Source organism: Schistocerca gregaria, chromosome 4 (assembly GCF_023897955.1).
Source record: "Schistocerca gregaria isolate iqSchGreg1 chromosome 4, iqSchGreg1.2, whole genome shotgun sequence".
Classification (NCBI taxonomy): domain Eukaryota; kingdom Metazoa; phylum Arthropoda; class Insecta; order Orthoptera; family Acrididae; genus Schistocerca; species Schistocerca gregaria.
Genome location: NC_064923.1, coordinates 419,447,146 through 419,467,523, shown reverse-complemented (window position 1 = coordinate 419,467,523; position 20,378 = coordinate 419,447,146). Strand labels below are relative to the sequence as shown.

The following is a 20,378-nucleotide window of genomic DNA, read 5'->3' as shown; positions in this document are numbered from 1 at the left end:
GGTTTACTTAACTGTTTTAGAACATATGAGCTCCTTTAATTTTATCTTCCATGATGTGAGCTCGAGTGATTGTCAGTTTATCTCAGTTTGCTTTTTATCCCCTTTTTTTCATATTTTCTGCACCTTAACCACATTTGTTTCTACTAATTTCATAAGGGTGCTGATGACCTCATCGTTGAGTGCGAGTGCACCTAAAACTTCCCCCTCCACACATGTGCGGGCACGCACGCATGCATGCGTGCACACGCGCGCGCACACACACACACACACACACACACACACACACACACACACACACACACACACACACACACACACACACACACACACACAGAGAGAGAGAGAGAGAGAGAGAGAGAGAGAGAGAGAGAGGGGTGTTGCTTTGTATGCTGATATTGCTAACAACTTGCATGTTGAACAATGGGAATTGAATATGACAAATTGTGAGACAATTGTTTGTAACCAGGTCAAAATGCCCATTCATAATTTCCCATGGATTGTAAATGAAGGTGGCTGTAAATTTGTTCTATTAAGTTAGCATTTAACTACATTGTCATAATTTTCAGCAAAATAGGAAATAAGACATACAAGTAGGTTATTGTGGTGACGATTGTGTATCTCGGACTCTGTGACACATCAGTCTATTACTGCAGTCATATTTTTGTGTTGAGATTTGTTAGCTTCATCAACTCTCGACCAGATTGTCACACTCATGCCTAATGTAGACTTCAGGCTTCAGTACATGCCAGTCTATTAACACATCAAGTTTCCTTCCATTCACATTTGTTGGCTTTGCTGACTCTCAAACAAATTGTCACTGCCCAACATAATGTAGGCCTCAGACTTCTCTAAACCCTAGTCTGTCAGCACATCTAGTTTTCTTCCCATACTCCATATGGAAAACAGATGCATTCAATTTGTATATGCCACCAAAAGAAGTCATTAGAGTCAACAGTTTTCATTAGCTACCTAAACTATCAGCCGAATGACTGAAACTAATGTCAGTGAATTGTCAACATTGGCATGCAGTGCAAGAGCCAAGGACACCGTAAATGCAGTTTAACCAAATAGTATATTGCCAAGGAATTAGGATGCAGGCTATCCTAATCCTGCTTATATATTTTTTGCGAGTACTGGCAAAAAATATTTTTATGCCACTGTGTACTGTTTTTATGTGGAAGTTTAAAAAAAAAAAGGCAGCATTTTAATATTGGATCAATGTACTTCTTAGTTTTGCTTTAGATTTATAGTGAAACATACTGTGTTTGATTGCAGGTTCGCATTTGGGATCTGCCGCAACAGGCCTGCATTCACTCTTTCCAAGCTCATGATGGGTTCCTGCGAGGAATTACCTTCCACTCTGATGGGCAAAAACTTATTACAGTTGGTGATGACAAAACTATAAAGACGTGGCCATCAAATGCCCCGAAACTTGGAGCAGATGTGGAGCCTCTGAATACTATCCTTAGTAGGGTGAGTTACTCTCATGCTGAACTGTCAAAGCCAAGCTTGCGGTTTTTCTGTGGTTTCTTATTTTCAGAGCAAATGTGTATTGCAATTATGAGAATGACTATACTATTTATCAGCATTCTGCTGCTCTGCAAGAGGTCCGTGCAAGTACTCCAAATAAAAAAAAAATAATAATAAAAAAAAGTTACTATTGCGCGATGTGTGTGTGTGTGTGTGTGTGTGTGTGTGTGTGTGTGTGTGTGTGTGTGTGTGTGTGGGAGGGGGGGGGGGGGGGGAGGGGGTCAGTCACAATACCATCTTCAGTGCAATAGTCAGCTGTGGGTTGAATGTATATCACACTGATAGTGACTAAAAATCTACAGAAACATACTGAGGTGAGCACTATGTAGTGTACACCAAAGTCTCATAAAAATTTTCAGAACTGCACTGGCTAAAGTTCTTATTCTTGAAGTATTTTGATGTAACTGTGGGGCATATGTCAGCTTTATACAGGCTATGGTGAGAACTATAAACAGGGGCTATGAAATTGCAAGCTGCAGAATCTCTGACAAATGCAGTATAAAACTGTGGAAGATAAACAAAACACAGCATAGATAGGACAGATGTACAGGAAACTAAGTGTGTTCATGGTGTATTACCTGGTATTTATGAACTACTAAAATTGAATGAATTAAAGCAAAGTGAGGTTATGGACATTCATAAGTGATTGTAGTCCCTACCTGCAATATTTGTTTAAAAATCAGAATATGCACTCAGCAATGTGATACTGTGGATAGATAAGTCTCCTGAGGACAAGGCATTAATTTTTTCCACTTATGGCATATGTTAGGCAGTACATACCATCTAATATTTGTGTAACCTTCTGAGTGACCCAGAATTAATGTTCATCAGTGGACACGACTGCACATAGAGCATCTGGAGCTTAGTAACTTTCTTGCTTGACCTTTGTGTAGTGGTATATGTTAGTTCATATTTGCATATTATCAGGATGGATTTTTTTTTTACTTTGGTATACAAATAACATGAAGAATTTAATATTGGGATTGAAACAGTGGTAACACTCATAGACTTATGAAGACTCATGCTGTGTCAAGACCTGAAGAGTCATAGAATACTGAGTAGGTTAGGCACAGCAGAGATAATTAGGTTCAAATGCATGATAAGGGACTGACAAGACTCGGTGTTTCTGAGGCAACTGTGAAGCCTTGAACATTAGTAGGATAGAAACAGAATTGTACACTAAAATCTCATGAAAACATTCTCCAAGGGTCCAAAGGTAAAGCATGCATTAAACAGGAAAATATCTTAAATGGAAAATTCCGTAGCAGCTGCTTCTTTGAGAACTAACATAAATATGTATCTACAAAAGTGATTCCAGATCTTATAAAAAATATTTGCAGTATTATAATCTAAATTTAATTAACCTATGCAGTAAAGTACAAAATGCTTTCTTGGGTTGGTTGGGTAGCTAGTTCTAATGTTCTACAGATCATTTACATCATAAATTAGAATGAGTGATTTTACATTCAAATAATAAATGACTTTGTAAATATGTCTTAGATGCTAACCTTTTCTTGAAAAAAAATATTGCAGATTTGAGTTAGTAATTTCTATCCACCACCTTTGCACATTACAATAATAGAAATTCTGCTGTGGAATAGGAATTGATAAGGAGAAACTTATCCAGTTTGTTTTCAAATTGTACGTTGCTGTTTGCTACACATTTTATATTCCTTTTTGTGCTAAAGACAATCTTAATGTGGCATAATGAATATAATTTTTTCCTATGGCATCATTGTCCCTTTTGAATTACAGTGGATTTTTTACAACAATCTTCACGAGTGAATAAATACATTGTGAACCAGTAGCCAAAATGTCAAACTCCTGAAACATATGTCTACAAGATGATCTTTGGTGTGTGCTGTATATTCTTCTTACAGCTTGTTTTTCAATAATGAACACTTTTTTCCCTAAAGATGTATTGCCCAGAACATTATTCCATATGACACTATTGAATGAAAATATGTCAGCATACCCATTTGTCTCTCCCACAGATCTGCAATGATTCTCACTGCAAATAAGTTGTTTTAGAACTTCCAAAAGTGCTGCTTCCAGTTTAAATTCTGATCAATATGAACAAATAAAGACTGAAGTTTCCTCTCTGTTTATTATTTTCCTCTCTTTATATTATTTTCTCAGCATATGTTACCCGTATCATTTGCATAGGGACCTCTAGATCTACAAAACATTATATGTTGTTTCTTTTTTTTTTTAATTGAGAGTGAAAGTGAACATTATTATCAACCAATACAAAGTATTGGAACTGGACATTGCTGAGTTTCTCACATACTGCATGCAGTTCTATGCTGCTAGTATTGTTAACATCGACATTTGCTTCTCCACATGTTTGTGGCATAAAGTTCATCCAGTTATTCATGTAGACTACAGAAAAATTCCTCTAAAAATTCCAAGCACTTCATAAACTCATCTCAATAACTCAGGCCTCTTGGAAACAGTTTCCGATGATTTGAGGTGCCACATTATGCCACACAGCTGATATAAAGGTCAGTGCATGCAGAAAATTCACAGAGTCTGGCATGTTAATGTGTTGTTGATACCACTGAATGAGATGCTCCCTTCATGGACAGAAGTTTGCTGGTTGTCTACCTATACTAGGAAAGGAAAGAAAACAAATTCATTGTTTTGCAGTGAAACATCTTTTGGTTTAGCAATACAGTTGTTTATAAGAAGCATAGTCTTGCAGTTCTCTTTGGTTCTTTTGTGACCAAACATTTTAACCATATGACAAATTGTATTTCTGACATCTAGGCTTGTCACTTTTTTGTAAGTTGTATGTTCTTGAAGCAACAGAGATTTGCAGCTTTAACAGTATTGAGCAATGCCAATGTCTCTGTCCCAACAGCATTGGCACAAGCAAGTACCATTATTCTGTGTATACTGTGGTTCTCATCCTGGCGACTTTCAGTTTATATTTTGTAAGACTTGTCATACGTGAGTTTCAAGAACACTCCGAATCCATCTGAATTAACCAAATCACGCATTTCAAATCATGTTGTCAATCCTGCTGAGACACAATTTTTCCAGGCCAGAATGTCATTTCATTTGTAGATTTCACCACACCATTGATTTTTGGTAAACAGTTCCAGCTTAAACCTATTAGGTCAGCATTTTCTGGTATCATTTTCTTTCCAATTTCGAGAGATGTTACATGATTTACTAGTCCACTTAGAAAGACAGACACAGCCCTAGCTTGATGTATTCACTGAATTAAATTTTTTCCAGCTCAGAATGTCTCCCAACAAAATCTTTCTGGAAGTTTGTTGCTCCTTTACAAGCAATTTTTCAAGTTCCTTCCATTGGTTAACAATGCCTCACAGTCCCAAACATGACATCTGGAGAGAGTGTGCAAATTCTTTTTATGGCAGCATCTTGTTTTTGTGGTACCTCTATGTGATTTGCAGTTTTTGACTCATTGAAAATGCTTTCTTCCTATTTTCCATAGCTATTGTACAAAGCTTTAAACACTAGAGGAATGTGATCAGTAGATATAAATCAGGATTGCAACGAGAAGGGAAGTTTCCTGTGTTTATTTGTTGAGGGCAGCTCACCCTTGCCCTCGGAGACTCACCATTCATTTGCTGGGTATGGGCTTGGCAACCCCAAGTTTCCTGAGTGCCACCAGTACTCTGTCACGATAAGCTCTGGACATTCTTGATGACCACTGCACAGCTCAGCAGTGGAACATTGTGTGTCACAGGGAATGGGGATCTTGGGTTGATCACCTGGATTCCGGGGATGGTAACACCTCTATAAAAAAACTTAATGAGATGCATGGCTGCTGAGGTGGAAAGTTCATCAGCGAGCAACCTCTGGGAGACATGCTGCACTTCAGTAGTGTAAGGCTTACCTAGGCATGTGGGGCTCTGTCTAGGTGGACTTTTATTTCTCCAGCTGCTCGTGGGACTGAGATGGAACCCTCAAAATTTCCTCTTCTTCCTCCTAGCAGGATGGGTGGGCCAGTGGTGGGTGTAAACACTCAATCCAACAAGAGGGCTCATCATCCTGACTCAGCAAGGTTTTGGAGTGCTTATGGTATAGTAATAGAATTCATGCTACTGATCAGAATGTGTTTGTAATAGTTAAAAGGGAAGGCAACAGCTTTATGAGGTCTTCCCTTTTTACATTCAGAATTGTTTAGAGGGAATTACTGGACGTTTAAAATCTATCAAGCAGTTGCACAATGGAATGCTGTTGGTAGAAATGTCTAGTTTCCAACAAGTAAAGAGACTTCAGAAAGCTCAATGCCGTGGGGAATATGTGAAAGGAACTACTACATAACACATTGAATTACAGCAAAGATGTTGCAGCCTGCAGGGATCCAGTTGACATTCCCAGAGAAGAACTGAAAGTTGAGTGAAGCCGAGAAGGCATTGTTGATGTGCAAACATTATGAAAAGGGAGGATGGCGATTTAGTGAATTCAGACTTGTTTATACTGACTTTCAACAGCAAGAAACTTTCAGAGAACATCAAGGCTGATTTATGTCCTTAACCAAATGCACTGTTTTAAATGCTAGCAATTTGGGCACACTACTCTTGGTTGTAAGGGAGAAGCCACTTATGTTGTCAGGCTGCCCACAACAGAGTCAGTTATTCATCTCCTCGTAAGTGTGTTAATTGCTCTTGGGATCACCCTGTCTGGAGTAGTGATATCAGTGCCCATAATGTGTTGTGGGGCTCAAAGTATACTTGGCCTAGGGGTTGAGTCTTGGAGGACCTCATGATGTCTCAGGAGCTGTGCATCCTCAACACAAGGAGTCCCACTCATTTCTCAGCTGCTAATAGTTTGTCCCCAGCCATTGAACTCACTCATCTCCAGCCTTTGCAGACTCTACTCGGTGGGAAGCAAGTGGTGGCTTCCATTCCAGTGACCACTTTCCGTTCTGGATCCAGCTTCTGGAAGGACCATTACATGAACAGAAGGCACCAAAATGGATGGTCAGCAGGTCTAACTGGGTGATGTTCAGCCAGCTGGCTTTGTTTGAACACTGCTGCTTTCTTGAAGAAAGAGAGCCACAGGAAATTAAACTAGTGCAGTGCATCCCATATGGTGAGCCCAAAAAGATCTAAAAGGGCATGCAGTCCCTTACTTTTGCTACCTCCTTTCCTTCTGTTCTTAAACATCCAGTTCAGAAGACTGATACTGCTACATAGATGGAGGTCGCTAGTGTTAGCACCAGTACCTGCATTTGTCAATGAGCCTGTGCTGCTGCAGTTACTTTTATGTCCATACCTCCTCCCAGAACATCAGAAAAGGCCTGGATACTGATGTTGTGGAGATCTCTGCTCCTCCAAAGATTCATTCTGGTCCACTGTCCAGCAATAGCACTACCACCTTCCCAGGCAAAGAAAACCGAAGTCCAAGACAAAGAACCAGCCACTGATGGAGATGAGAAGTAAGTAGTCTGATCATGATTTCGTTGCGCTCTCTCTCTGATATCTCTCACAGTTCGTCTTCAGAGCCGATGGACTTAGGGCACTCAGCTCACCCCAAGATTGAGCCTCCATCCACTATGGGCTCTCCTCCCCACCAGAAAGACCGGGTGAAAGTGCAACATACATGGCAAACAGCTCCCATACTACAGTGGAACATTAATGGGTTCAGTACACATGTGGAGGAATAGAAACTCTTAGCATAGAGACATATTCTGTGCTTGTGTTTGGGTGAAACACATTTCAAAGCCTCTGATGCCTCTGTACTATAGGGCTATACCCTTCATTGCAAGGATGATCTGACTGGAAAAAGTGCCAAGGGAGGGGTTCCTGTATTTGTCAATAACACACACACACACACACACACACACACACACACACACACACACACAACATTCCACTGCTCTCTCCTTGGTTACTGACATACAAGCTGTAGCCATTGCAGTTCATATGGGTCAGAAGATCACTATCTGCTCACTGTACTTACATATACAAGATGTGATAGTGAGGCTGTCACAGACCTTATAGAACAACTCCCCCCACCATTTCTCATACTGGGTGATTTCAGTGCCCATAATGTGTTATGGGGCTCAAACTATACTTGTCCTAGGGGTTGAGTCTTGGAGGACCTCATGATGTCTCAGGAGCTGTGCATCCTCAACACAGGCAGTCCCTCTCGTTTCTCAGCTGCTAATAGTTTGTCCTCAGCCATTGAACTCACTCATTTCCAGCCCTTGCAGACTCTGCTCAGTGGGAAGTAAGTGGTGACCTCCATTCCAATGACCACTTTCCATTGTGGATCCAGCTTCTGGAAGGGGCACTACATGGACAGAAGCCACCAAAATGGACGGTCTCTAACTGGATGACATTCAGCCAGCTGGCTTTGTTTGAACACTGCTACAGTTTTGACTAGGAATGGCTGGACTACATAAGCTTTCCTGGACACCCGGACTACATAAGCTTTCCTGGACACCCCGCTTGTCCTACGAAAGCATGGGAAGCCATTAGGAAGATTTCCGGTACACACAGTTGATGGAAGAGCATAGTGCAATGACTATTGCCAATGCCAGCAAGGATTTTGCATTCTGCCACTACCGTGTGACTGTGGAGAGGGGCAAGACTTCAGATCCAACAATTCTGAGTCTTACAGTTGCCTTTTCTCCAAGTGAGAGCTGGATTTGGCACTGTCCGAGACTCGTTATACTGCACCGGGTCACTACTAACTCTAGTATTGTACTACTGGATGAAGCCTGTGTTTCCTGTATCTTTTGCTGCACACATGTGTTATCTGCTGTCAGTCTATCTACTTGCTTGTGCAAAGCAGCATTACTTTTGCTCATATCTGCTACCCAGTTGGTTCCGGAGTCAACATTTCTCTTGTTTGTGAACCCGTCATTTGTGAAAAACTTTTACACCTCTCAATTCTTACTATGCATCATCAGGCACCAGACCTTCAAACATAGCAACTGGACATGCCCTCAGTTCTTACGATGCATGATAAGCCATATTGACTCTGGACACTCTTGGGCTTTGTGCCCACAACTTAGACACATCTAGCATCTAAGTGGCCAAAATAATCCTCCCTAATGTTACTTTTAAACTGAAGCAAATTCACACGTCCTTCTGTTCTCAAAAGCCACACCTGCAGAATCCGGCAGTCAGTTTACCCTACCATGTTTGTACAATGGAGCAAAAGAAGCAACAAGTTCACTCACCACATTCAAACCGTTGGAGATGAAAACCAGATCCTACTAATGACAACACAGCTGGAGCAACCTCTCAATAAATGGTAGCCATTGATGATGATGATGATGATGATGATGAACTTCTGACACCTGTATGTTGAATTTGAGACATAACCTCTACAGTAGTGGGTGGATCGGCATATGGGCACCTAAGTTGGACTGCTGCCTTCCCATCTGTTGTGGGCTACGGGTAGGCTGATAGCTGGAATCTTATGGCAAACAATCAGTAAAACTTACCTCGTTGTAACTGTCCTTTATTCATGTCATTTACAAGGATATAGCTGTAGCCAGAGAGGTGGTTATTGTCCTTAGTGACATAGGTGGCTGTGGGCACACGGTATTCCGGCATCAGCACTTCACGCAAATGACAAGCATCGTGTGCAAGAGGCCGCAGCTGCTGACATTCCCCCTGATGTGGAGTATTGACGCAATTGCTATCCTGTCAGTGAGGGATGACAATGGCTGTTCTTCATAGCACTGCTGCGTCATGTCTGCAGCAACAACACGCCAAGGTAGACAGACAGTGATAAAACCATAGTGCCAGGTGTGACCGAAGATGATGGCAAGTACCTATTGTATGAGATAATAAGCAAGAATATAGGTCCTTACAGGCCAGTTGACAGCGAAGTTGTAGCTGGGAAGTAAGCTGGCCCAGGATCAATGTAGTAGCCCTCCAGGGAGGTGGCTGGTAACAGTAGATTGTCACCCAGCAGGTGACACAGTGGAGCAGAGGCATGGAGTTTACTGCATGCAGCTCTGGCAGGAACTAGTGGCTACTGGCAGTAGGGTCCGTGGATGGCAGACGGTTGTGCTGCAAGTAGTTTCTGTCTCGTAATCATCAGTTGGTGTACACTGCATTGCACAGTGTACCATATGCACCTGGATACTAATGGATATAACAAACATCTGGGAATGAAGGTGTGATTTGAGGAATATATATGTGAGCTGGCTGGTTAGTATCCCTCCAACAGCAGCAGTCCCCCTCCAGAACTCATAACAGGTTGGAGCGAAAAGGGATCGCTGTTGGGGAGCAATGATTTCATTTGCTCCAGTTTTCTTGTTTGGTCAGCTCTTCCATTTCCCAACATTGCCCTTCAGAGGCACTTAATGGCATCTTCATCTATGCTCTGGAGATCACTGTGAAGTCCTTGGCAGAGCGCTCTTCCCATTGCACCAGTTATAGGGCTTCTTTGCATTCCATTTACATATGGATTGCAGAAAGAATGGCAGCTTAAACAACTCTGTGCATGCTGTAACTAGTCTGATATTGTTTTTGCAGTCTCTACAGCAGCAATACATCTACATCCATACTCAGCAAAGCACTGTACACTGCATGATGGAGGTATGTTGTACCACTACTAGTAATTTCTTTTGCTGTTGCACTCACAAATAGAGTGAGGGAAAAACAACAGCCTAAAAAACTCCATACAAGCCCTATTTTGTCACTTCTTATCGTCATTGTCTTTATACAAAATGTACGTTGGTGGCAGTAGAATTATTCTGCAATTGGCTCCAAATGCTGGTTCTCTAAATTTGTGCAATAATGCCTTTCAGAAAGAGCATCATTTTCTCGCCAGGGATCCCATTTGAGTTAACAAAGCATCTCCGTAATACTTGGGTGCAGAAAAAACCTACCGGTAACAAATCTAACAGGATGCCTCTGAATTATTTGATGTTTTCCTTTAATCTGACGTTGTGGGGTCCTCAAAAATTGGAACAGTATTCAAAGATGGATCACACTAGTATTCTACATGCTGTCCCCTTTATGGGTAAGCTACATTTTCCCAAAATTCTTTCAATAACATGAAGTCGGGGATTCAGCTTCCCTAATACCAACCTGATGTCCTCATTCCATCAGTTTGAAATGTTACACACAGATATTTGACATGACTATGTCAAGCTGCACCCTATTAATGCTGTATTTGAGTGTTAGAGAACTGATTTTCTACTTATGCACATTAAATTACATTTTTCTATATTTTGAGCGAGCTGCAATTCATCTCACCAGCTAGAATTTTTGTCTAAGTCATCGTGTTAATCCTACATTCACTCAATGACAACACCTTTCCATACATCACACACTGCAGCATCATTTGGGAACAGCTGTAAATTACTGCTCACCCTGTCTATCAGAGCATTTATGTATATAGAGAAGAAAAGTGGTCCTGTCACACTTCTCTAGGGTACTCCTGATGATATCCTTGTGTCTGATGAACACTCGCCATCAAGGACCATGTTCTAATACTTGGAGTCTTCGAACCACTCGCATGTCATGTTCGGACCTTTTGTCATCTGTCTGTAGGGGGGGCACCATGTCAAATACTTTCTGAAAATCTAGGAATATGGAATCTGCCTGTTTTCCCTCATCCTTGGTTTGTAGGATATCATGTGAGGAAAGGGCAAGCTGAGTTACGCAGGAGCGATGCTTTCTAAATCCGTGCTGATTTGTGGACAAAAGCTTTTCTTTCTCAGCTTTTCTTTCTCACGGTAATTTATTATATTCAAACTCAGAATGTGTTCAAGAATTCTGCAGCAAACCAATGTTAAGGACATTGTTCTGTAATTATACGGCAGTAGTGGCACAGCATACCCTCCGTCATGTAGTGTACAATGCTTTGAGGAGTATGTATGTAGATGTATTGCTCCTATAGAGATTGTGAAGTCAAGACCAGACTAGTTACAGCATGAACAGAGTTGTTTAAACAGCCATTTTTTTGCGATCCATATGTAAATGTAACGCAAAGGTAGCCTAATAACTGGTACAATTGGAAGTGTGCTCTGCCAAGCACTTCACAGTGATCTCCAGAATTTAGATGAATATGCAGAAGTTATAAATCTCTGCCAGGCTGGACTCAGCCTGAATAGCTAACTTTTGCAGACTGCCATAAATCAGTTATGGCACCAGATCTTTTACCTTTCCTATTTACAGGAGTCATCTGCACTTTTTTCCATTAAGTTGAGATGGTTTGCTGGGTGAGATATTCTTGATAAATGCAGGCTGCTAAGCAAGAGGCAAATACTGCAGAGTGCCCTTTGTAAAACCAAACTGGGATTCCATCTGAACTTAGCAACATTTTTTTTAGGTATGCCAAGGATATCAGTTTCTATGCCTATGATGTGGAAGTCTGCACAACAGCCTAACGATGGTATGTTTGTACAATCCTCCTGCATGTATGCTTTTTTAAACATGAAATTTGAAACATCAGCTTTCCTTAGCTGTCTTCTATTGTCACCCCAGACTGATCAACGAGTAAGTGGATGGAGGCCTTTGACCTGCTGAGAGATTTTAGGTACGATCATAATTTTCTCGGGTTCTCGACAAAGTTAGACAGGTAGAGCGGTGGAAGTTGTTACATACTATGCACATTAGTGTTCGTGTGGGCACATGAATTTCTACTAAAATTTGTCAGTTAACATTTTTGAACCAAGAGTACTACACCCTTTGTTTTCTCACCATTTTCCAAATTTGGTTATTAAACCATGGAGTGTACTTTCCATCCTCAACCGGCTTTTTTTTTAGCTCTTAAGTCTCCAGAGTGTGATTTAAACTTTATCCTAAGTCCCTCTATGGTCACCATACGGAAGCTGAATTATGGCTATTTGTTGTGTGCAAGTGGAACGGTAACAACTGGTTACTGCTTTTTCTAGCGTAAACACTCTCCTGGCCTTCTGGACAGATCGTTCCTCTGATGACATGATGATCACTAATCCCTGTTTCTCTACTGGCACTATCGGTAAGATCAGGCCTGTTTCTAGTTACGAGGCCTAAAGTATTAGATAGTTGTATATTCTTATATTCCACACTGAAAGCTTGTTTCTGGAACTTTGTAGGGTGGTTTGTGTCTGTCGTCAAACATTTACCAGTTCAGTTTATTTTAGCATCTCTATGGCATTCTCTCTTGGATGAAATGAAGGTGTGTCCATTCCTGCTGCCTTTCTTTGTATATTTCAATATTTCTTGTATTCCAATTTGGCACAAGTTCTTCATTGTTGAGCAATATTCATGAGTGTTTTGTAAACAGTCTACTTTGTAAAATGCTTGCATTTTCGTATTATTATACCAATGAACTGAAGTCTGTCACCTTTACTTGCAACTGAGCCTATCTGTTCATTCCATTCCATATTTCTACAAACTGTTAACCCAAATATTTGTCTGGTTGTAGTTGTGACTCATTGATATTGTAGTCATAGGATACGACATTTTTGTTTGTTTTGTTAAGTTAACAATTTTATATTTCTGAACAATTATAGCACGTTGCCAGTTTTAGCACCACATTTAAATTTATTAAGATCAGACTGAATATTTGTGCTTTTTATTCCAGACAGGTACTTCATTATGGATAACTGCATTATCTGTGGGAAGTCAGGGGTACTATTAATATTGTGTGCTAGGTCATTAATATACAACGTGAATAACAAGGGTCCCAACACACTTGCCTGGGAAACACCTGAGGTTATTTCTACAAGTATCAATGATTGTCCATATAAGATGAAACAGATAACGTATCCTCAGTCTTTTAAAAAATTTGCTTGGTACCCCCATATGCTCATACTTTTAGTAATAAATGCTTTCCACGCATAATCATTATAACTTACTCTAAAAAAAGTGAAAGAAAATAAGGACTAATCATTTGATACTTAAGATTAAGGCACATAACAGGAAGCCACGAGCTTCTTGTGTTTTACTTTTCTTTTTGCCTTAATAATATATTACTCCAATCTTCTTTATACACTTTGCACAATTACGAGTGGCTCAACATTCTATCCTCCTCTCCTCTTTTCTCCCTTCCTGTCATAATCTCCTTGAGAAATCCTGGCCACATTGATGCCTGGGGTTCCTTATTCTATTTTGCTTTGTTTTGAAAAGTAAATGTTTTTATTTATCATTTCTTGTTTAAACTGTCACCATCTTATTGTGGTTGTGCAGTACAAGTTTTGGAAGATACAGTGAAACTCTGCTGTTACACTTTTCAAGGAACTTCAGAAAATGGTGTAAAATGAGGGAAAAACATTAAAGCTGTAAAAGTTATGTGTAGGGTATCCCCTTGCACTTTATGTATGATATATGTATGTAACAAGCATCAAAAGACTTGTCAGGCACTTGTTTATTAGCTAATGAAGGTTTATTATCTAATAAAAACTACTGGTGTAACTGGAACTGATAACTATCTGGGAAGTAGGAACATTTCACTCAATTTCGTATGTCATAATCGTTGTTTTTGAAAGCCTGCCGCTGCCGTTTGTTACTTAAATAATGAAATACTGCACTAGCTACGTATTTTTTCGTGCTTAGCATGACACATTTCAAGAATTTTTCTCGTTGTCAAGTGCAAATATGTACATAAGTATATTATGTGGTGTTTGAATATGTGTCATTCTGTGTCTCTTGCTCTGTACTCATCTTTTTAAGGTTATCAGGTACTGTGCATCATCAGATATGTAGCTCACCACACACACACTCAAACTGTGACTCTCATTGTTTGTTTGTGTAACATCACAACAAATATATACATAAATACTGCACTTGACAACGAGAATAATTTCTCGAAACATGTTTTGCTCAGCATGAATAAAATACGTAACCAATGCTGTGTTTAAACTAAAAACATTTGAGCATCATAAAGTGAATGACGGTATCAACTAGCGCTCCCAAGTGGCCATACTCCAAAACATGCTAAATATGGTTCGACAAAGATGTCACAATGATCACAACAGTCACAAAACTGTGTTTGTTCAGTAGAGACAGTTTGGAACTGGTTGTGATTGGCCATGATATCTTCATTCAAACGAACCTAGTTACTCCCATCAGACACCATGCCAAGTAGAGCTTTGGCAGCAGCGAAAGATTGAATTGTCCCAACTTTTACACGTTTACTGGTTCAAATCCGCTGGTAGAGTTCCATGGTGTCAAGAAACTTTACCACGTAATATTTGTAAAGACTACTGGATGACCAACATCATGCCAGCATCATTTATTCTCCACAAACATTTTTTCATAATGCGTAAATCTCAGGAAAATTATAAATATGTTGATGCAAAATCGGGTGAAAATTAACTTTGTGGGCATAGGAAATATGATGAGACCTATAAAAAAATGTTGTAAATGATGGTAAAACATTAATTCCAGGAATGTAAAAATGGGGTTATTCTGTGCCATTATCTTGAAGCTTAAAAATGTGTATACACACATGTAGGAAGGGAGGGATGGGGGTGGGGGAGGAGGAGGGGGGGGGGGGGGAGATAGGTAATTGAGTGTTATTTTCCTTTATACAAGGGGTGTTCATTAAGCAATGCCACACTTCTTTTTGGGTGAAAAAATGTGGATTTTAAGTGGGACATTGTGGAATATGAAATAAGAGGCAGTACCCAAAAAACTGGAATTATTTTTTAAAAGCTATGTATTTTCAAATTGTTTGCAAAACAACCTTATTCCCTTCAAGATAGTCTCCATTACAACTAATACATTTGCCCAACTGTGCGGAACATTTTTTGTAGCCATCTTTAAAAATGGTTGACAGCTCCTCCCATGCTTTTGTTCCTATACTTCTTCAGCGTTTTCAAATTGGTTTCTTTTCATGTGTGGAAATAAGAAAAAGTTGCAGGGAGCCAAGTAAGATGAGTAACGTGCATGGGGCAGCTGAACCCTGCTATTTTTGCCAAAAACTGTCTAACAGAAATGGCTTTGTGTGCAGTTGAATTGTTGTGGTGCAATAACCAGTCTCCCATGTGCCAAAAATTAGATCTTTTTTGATGAACGCTGTTGCACAATCTTCTCAAAATTCCAAATAAAAGGTTTGATTGATGGTCTGATCTGAGGGAACAAACTCTGAATGAACCACCCCCTTGTCATCAAAAACGCAAATCAGCATTGTTCTGATGTTTAATTTGACTTGACAAATTTTTTTTTGGATAGCTTGACGATGACGCCATCAATTGGTTTGACTGTTGCTTTGTTTTTGGGTTGTAACTACATCACCATGACTCATCACCAGTAATGACTTTGACGGAAACCCTGGATCAGTTTCAATCTGTTGTTTCAAAGCACCCCATGCTTCAACTTGATGTTCCTTTTGATTGTCAGTCAGAATCCAAGGAACAAAATAGTCAGCAGCGCTTTCCATTTCCAAGTCGTCTGTTAAAATTCTCTGAACCAAGCTCCAAGATAACACACTAATTTCTGACAGTTGATTGTCTGTGAGCATAAGCTCTCGAATTTTCTCAATATTTTCATCAGTTTGGGCAGCTGATCGATGTACAGAGTGAGATCTGTCATCAGTTGACATGTTGCCATTTTTAGATCGAGCACACTACTCGTATACTTCAGTTTTACCCATAGCATCATCATGGTAAGCTGTTGTCAACATTAAAACAGTTTGAGCAGCATTTTTACCAAGTAGAAAACAAAATTTCACAGCTGCACGTTGTTCACTTAAACTTGCAATCATAAAAAATGAAAAAAGAACAAAACAGCACTAGCAGAAACAATCGCTGCAGATGAACAGAACAAGCCAGGTCAACAACACTGGCAGCACTGAACTGGCAATGAGTTACGCTACACACCCCTAGCAACAGAAAAGCGTACTACACAAACTCCACCCACCGCAATGTTATTCTGTTGTTCTTTTTGGGTATACCCACATATTCTGACTTCAACCCCCGTAGTTTCCTGAAGCTGTATGTAGCCCTCAGAATGACGTCTGTAATGGACATGCATTCCAAACAGAGAGCTATCATTGGGTTTCTTCTACCACAAATCCAGAGCATCACAGATATTCATAGACATTTGCAGAATGTCTACAGAGATCCAGCAGTGAACAAAAGAACAGTGAGTCATTCGTGAAGTGTCTGTCAGAATCACATCAAGGTCACACAAACCTGCCAATATGCTGGCCGGCTGCACACAGCTGTGACACCTGCAATGTTGGAATGTGTAGACACTCTCATTCGAGATGATCAATGGATCGCCATTAAACAACTTGCTACTCAACATTTCTGTTGGTAGTGCTGACACATTTGTCCACCAGTTGAGATACTCAAAGGTATATGACCACTGGGTTCCTTGCCACCCAACAGAAGGCAATAAAGAGCAACGAATGATTATCTGTATGGAGATGATTGTGCATTATGAGGCGGGTCGTGACAGTTTATTATCAATCATCATCATAGGTGATGAAACATGGATTCACCACTTTGAACTGTAAACAAAACGGTGATCAGTGGAGTGACTCCAAACCACCTCTCCACCGAAGAAAAAGTTGAATGCTGCACCCTAAGCGGGTAAAGTCATGGTGACAGTCATCAGGGATTCTAAAGGGGTTATTCTGTTCGATAACCTCCCTCATGATACAATGGTCAACTCTGAAGTGTACTGCTCTACCGCCAGGAAACTGAAGAATGACATCAACGAGTGTGTCATCACAAACATGCAAACCAACTTCTCCCCCTCCATGACAATGCAAGGATTTACACAAATCTGGGGACCTGAGAGGAGCTCACAAAACTACATTGGACTGTTCTTCCTCATCCATCCTACAGTTCGGATTTCCATCTGTTTGACTCAATGAAGGATGCACTCCACTGGAAGCTGTACATATATTATGGGGATTTTATTGATGTAGCAAAATCTTGGTTCCAACGTGGACCGGTAGAGTGGTACCATATAGGCATACAAATTCTCCCAGTAAGGCGGTGTAAGAACAGCGATTATGTTGAAAAACAGAATTTTGTAGCCAAAAGAGTGTGGAATAATATGGTGTATTGGAATCCTAAGTGAAACCAACCTGCTTTCAGAAAAAAGTTGTTGCATTACTTATTGAACATCCCTCATACACGACTTTTTATGTGTTGCATTGCTGAGATGTGAAAAACAATGAATTGGTATTTTTCAGACTGTACTTATGGGAGTGAGCCATAATTACAGAAAAGATGTCTTCGCTACATGTGGTGAACTGTGCCAGATTTGGGAACATTCTCGCAATGAGCCCATTCATTCATATCAGTGGGGAGTTGACAGCTTACATACCATTGCATTCAATCCTGTAGAAAGTGACTTGCTAGGTAAGTTATTTTTTATACATAAACTAAGTACTATTTTGATGCCTGACATGTTCATGAAAAGTGGAAATGATTGCAGTGACGTGTGCAAGTGATAGAAGTATCATTTTGTATGATACACGTGATACTGGACCAATGCGAAAACTTGTTATGACCCTACGTACAAATCAAATTAGCTGGAACCCGATGGAGCCATTTGTTTTTACTACAGCAAATGAGGATTACAAGTGAGTGCACTGTTCGTACCTAACAGAGTAATTCTATCATTGCTGTTTCTTTTCTTAATAATGAAATAAATGAAAAACAGAAAGCATATAAGAAAACATAAATGTTTTTATGTTGTTTTGTTTGTAAGTCCAATCCTGCAATATAATTATGTGCTTTACTCTTGTTGTTTCACTCTAAGGGTTTTACTTTAGCTGTTTTTCACTATAATTAATGTTTATTTTATGTAATAATCTTCTGTATACATAGCAGCAGTTATTATGTTGACCACATGAAATTAGATTTTGAATAATTCCTGTGAAAACTGGTGTTGGAATGGTCCACCCAATTTTGTTTTATCTTAAATACATATAAACCACTGAGTTAATGATATCCAGGTTTATTAAAGGGTGTTTATTAATTAGTTATACAAAAGTAACTGTCATTGAGAGAATGTCAAATAGCTTACTGATACAGGGTGACAATTACTGAACTATAGGGAAAAAATGTAAATTAGTTACAAACTACAGCATGCATACACTTTATTCAACATGTAAATGTCACTTCAGATATTGTGATTTAGATTATGACATGTTCGATATGCCTGCCATCATTGGTGGTGATGTGGCGCAGACGAATAGCAAAATTTTGCATGACCCACTGATGTGTTGGAACGTTGATGCTGTCGATGACCTCCTGAATGACTGTTTTCATCTCAGCAGGTGGTCTTGAGGTTGTTGCTGTACACTTTGCCTTTAGTAAAGTCTCACAAAATGGAGTCACATGTATTCAGATCTTGAGAATGTGGCGGTCAATCGAGGCCTATGCCATTGTTTCCCAGGCCCAGAATATGGTCCTCAAAGTGTTTCTCTAGGACATCAAACACACTCGTGCTTTGATGGGTTCGAGCTCTGTCTTACATGAGTCACATCTCGTCAAAATCAGGGTCACTTTGGATAATAGGGATGAAATCATCTTCCAAAACAATCACATACCATTCGGCAGTCACCGTGCCGTCCAGGAATATTGCACTGATTATTCCATGGCTGGACATTGCACAACACACAGTCACCCGTTGAGAGTGAAGAGATTTCTCGACTGCGAAATACGGATTATCAGCCCCCCACATGTGTAAATTTTGCTTATTGACAAACCCGTCCAAATGCAAGAGGGCTTCGTTGCCAAACCAAAACACATTCACATCAAAGTCCTGTTCATCTATTCTGTGGATGATAGTGTTGGCAAAACACAACTGCTGCTCTATGATCCTGAGGCTTAATGGCTGATGAGTTTGAATTTTGTATGGGAAGAGATGCAGGTCTTTAACAACCATTTGTTGCAGTTTCTCCCGGTTGATTCCCACCTGTTACGCAGCTTGTCTGATTGATTTCCTGGGGCTGGTTTGAAACACAGTGCATGTCTTCTTGATGTTTTCAGGTGCTCTCACCCATTTTGGACAATCGATGTTGCTAACATCTACATCTACATCTACATGATTTCTCTGCTATTCACAATAAAGTGCCTGGCAGAGGGTTCAGTGAACCACATTCAAGCTGTCTCTTTACTGTTCCACTCTTGAATGGCGTGTGGGAAAAACAAGCACTTAAATTTTTCTGTGCAAGCCCTAATTTCTCTTATCATGATGATAAATTCTCCCCATGTAGGTGGGTGCCAACAGAATGTTTTTGCCATCGGAGGAGAAAATTGGTGATTAGTTTTATGAGAAGATCCTGTCACAACAAAAAACAACTTTGTTTTTATGATTGCCACTCCAATTCACGTATCATGTCAGTGGCACTATATCCCTTATTTTGCGATAATACAAAAAGAGTTGCCCTTGTTTGAACTTTTTTGATGTCATCCATCAGTCCCACCTGATGCTGATCCCACACCACACAGCAATACTCCAAAATAGGGCAGACAAGCATGGTGTAAGCAGTCTCTTTAATATACCTATTGCACATTTTAAGTGTTCTGCCAATGAATCACAGTCTTTGTTTTCTCCCCCCACAACACTATATGTGTGACCATTCCAATTTAGGTTATTTGTAATTGTAATCCCTAAGTATTGAGTTGAAGATACAGCCTTCGGGTTTGAGTGACTTATCGTGTATTTGAAATTTAGCAGATATCTTTTAGTACTCGTGAATAACTTCACATTTTACTTTATTCAGGGTCAATTGCCAATTTTCGCACCATACAGGTATCGCATCTAAATCATTTTGTAATTCATTTTGGTCATCTGATAACTTAACAAGATGGTAAATGGCAGCATCATCTGCAGACAATCCAAGAGAGCTAATCAGATTGTCTCCTATGACGTTAATATTGATCAGGAACAATAGAGGGCCTATAACACTTCCTTGGGGAACGTCAGATATTACTTCTGTTT

At 40.0% G+C, this 20,378-nt stretch overlaps 1 protein-coding gene across 1 annotated transcript in view; it reads left to right on the top strand.

The window, feature by feature from the left end:
- The window catches only part of LOC126267246 (DDB1- and CUL4-associated factor 13), a 65,326-nt gene that overhangs the window by 24,574 nt on the left and 20,374 nt on the right, over window positions 1–20,378 (top strand). The window contains exons 3-5 of the mRNA XM_049972254.1: window positions 1,276–1,473; window positions 17,617–17,785; window positions 17,862–18,009. Coding sequence (XP_049828211.1) covers window positions 1,276–1,473; window positions 17,617–17,785; window positions 17,862–18,009 — 515 coding nt within the window. The remainder of the gene's footprint in view (window positions 1–1,275; window positions 1,474–17,616; window positions 17,786–17,861; window positions 18,010–20,378) is intronic.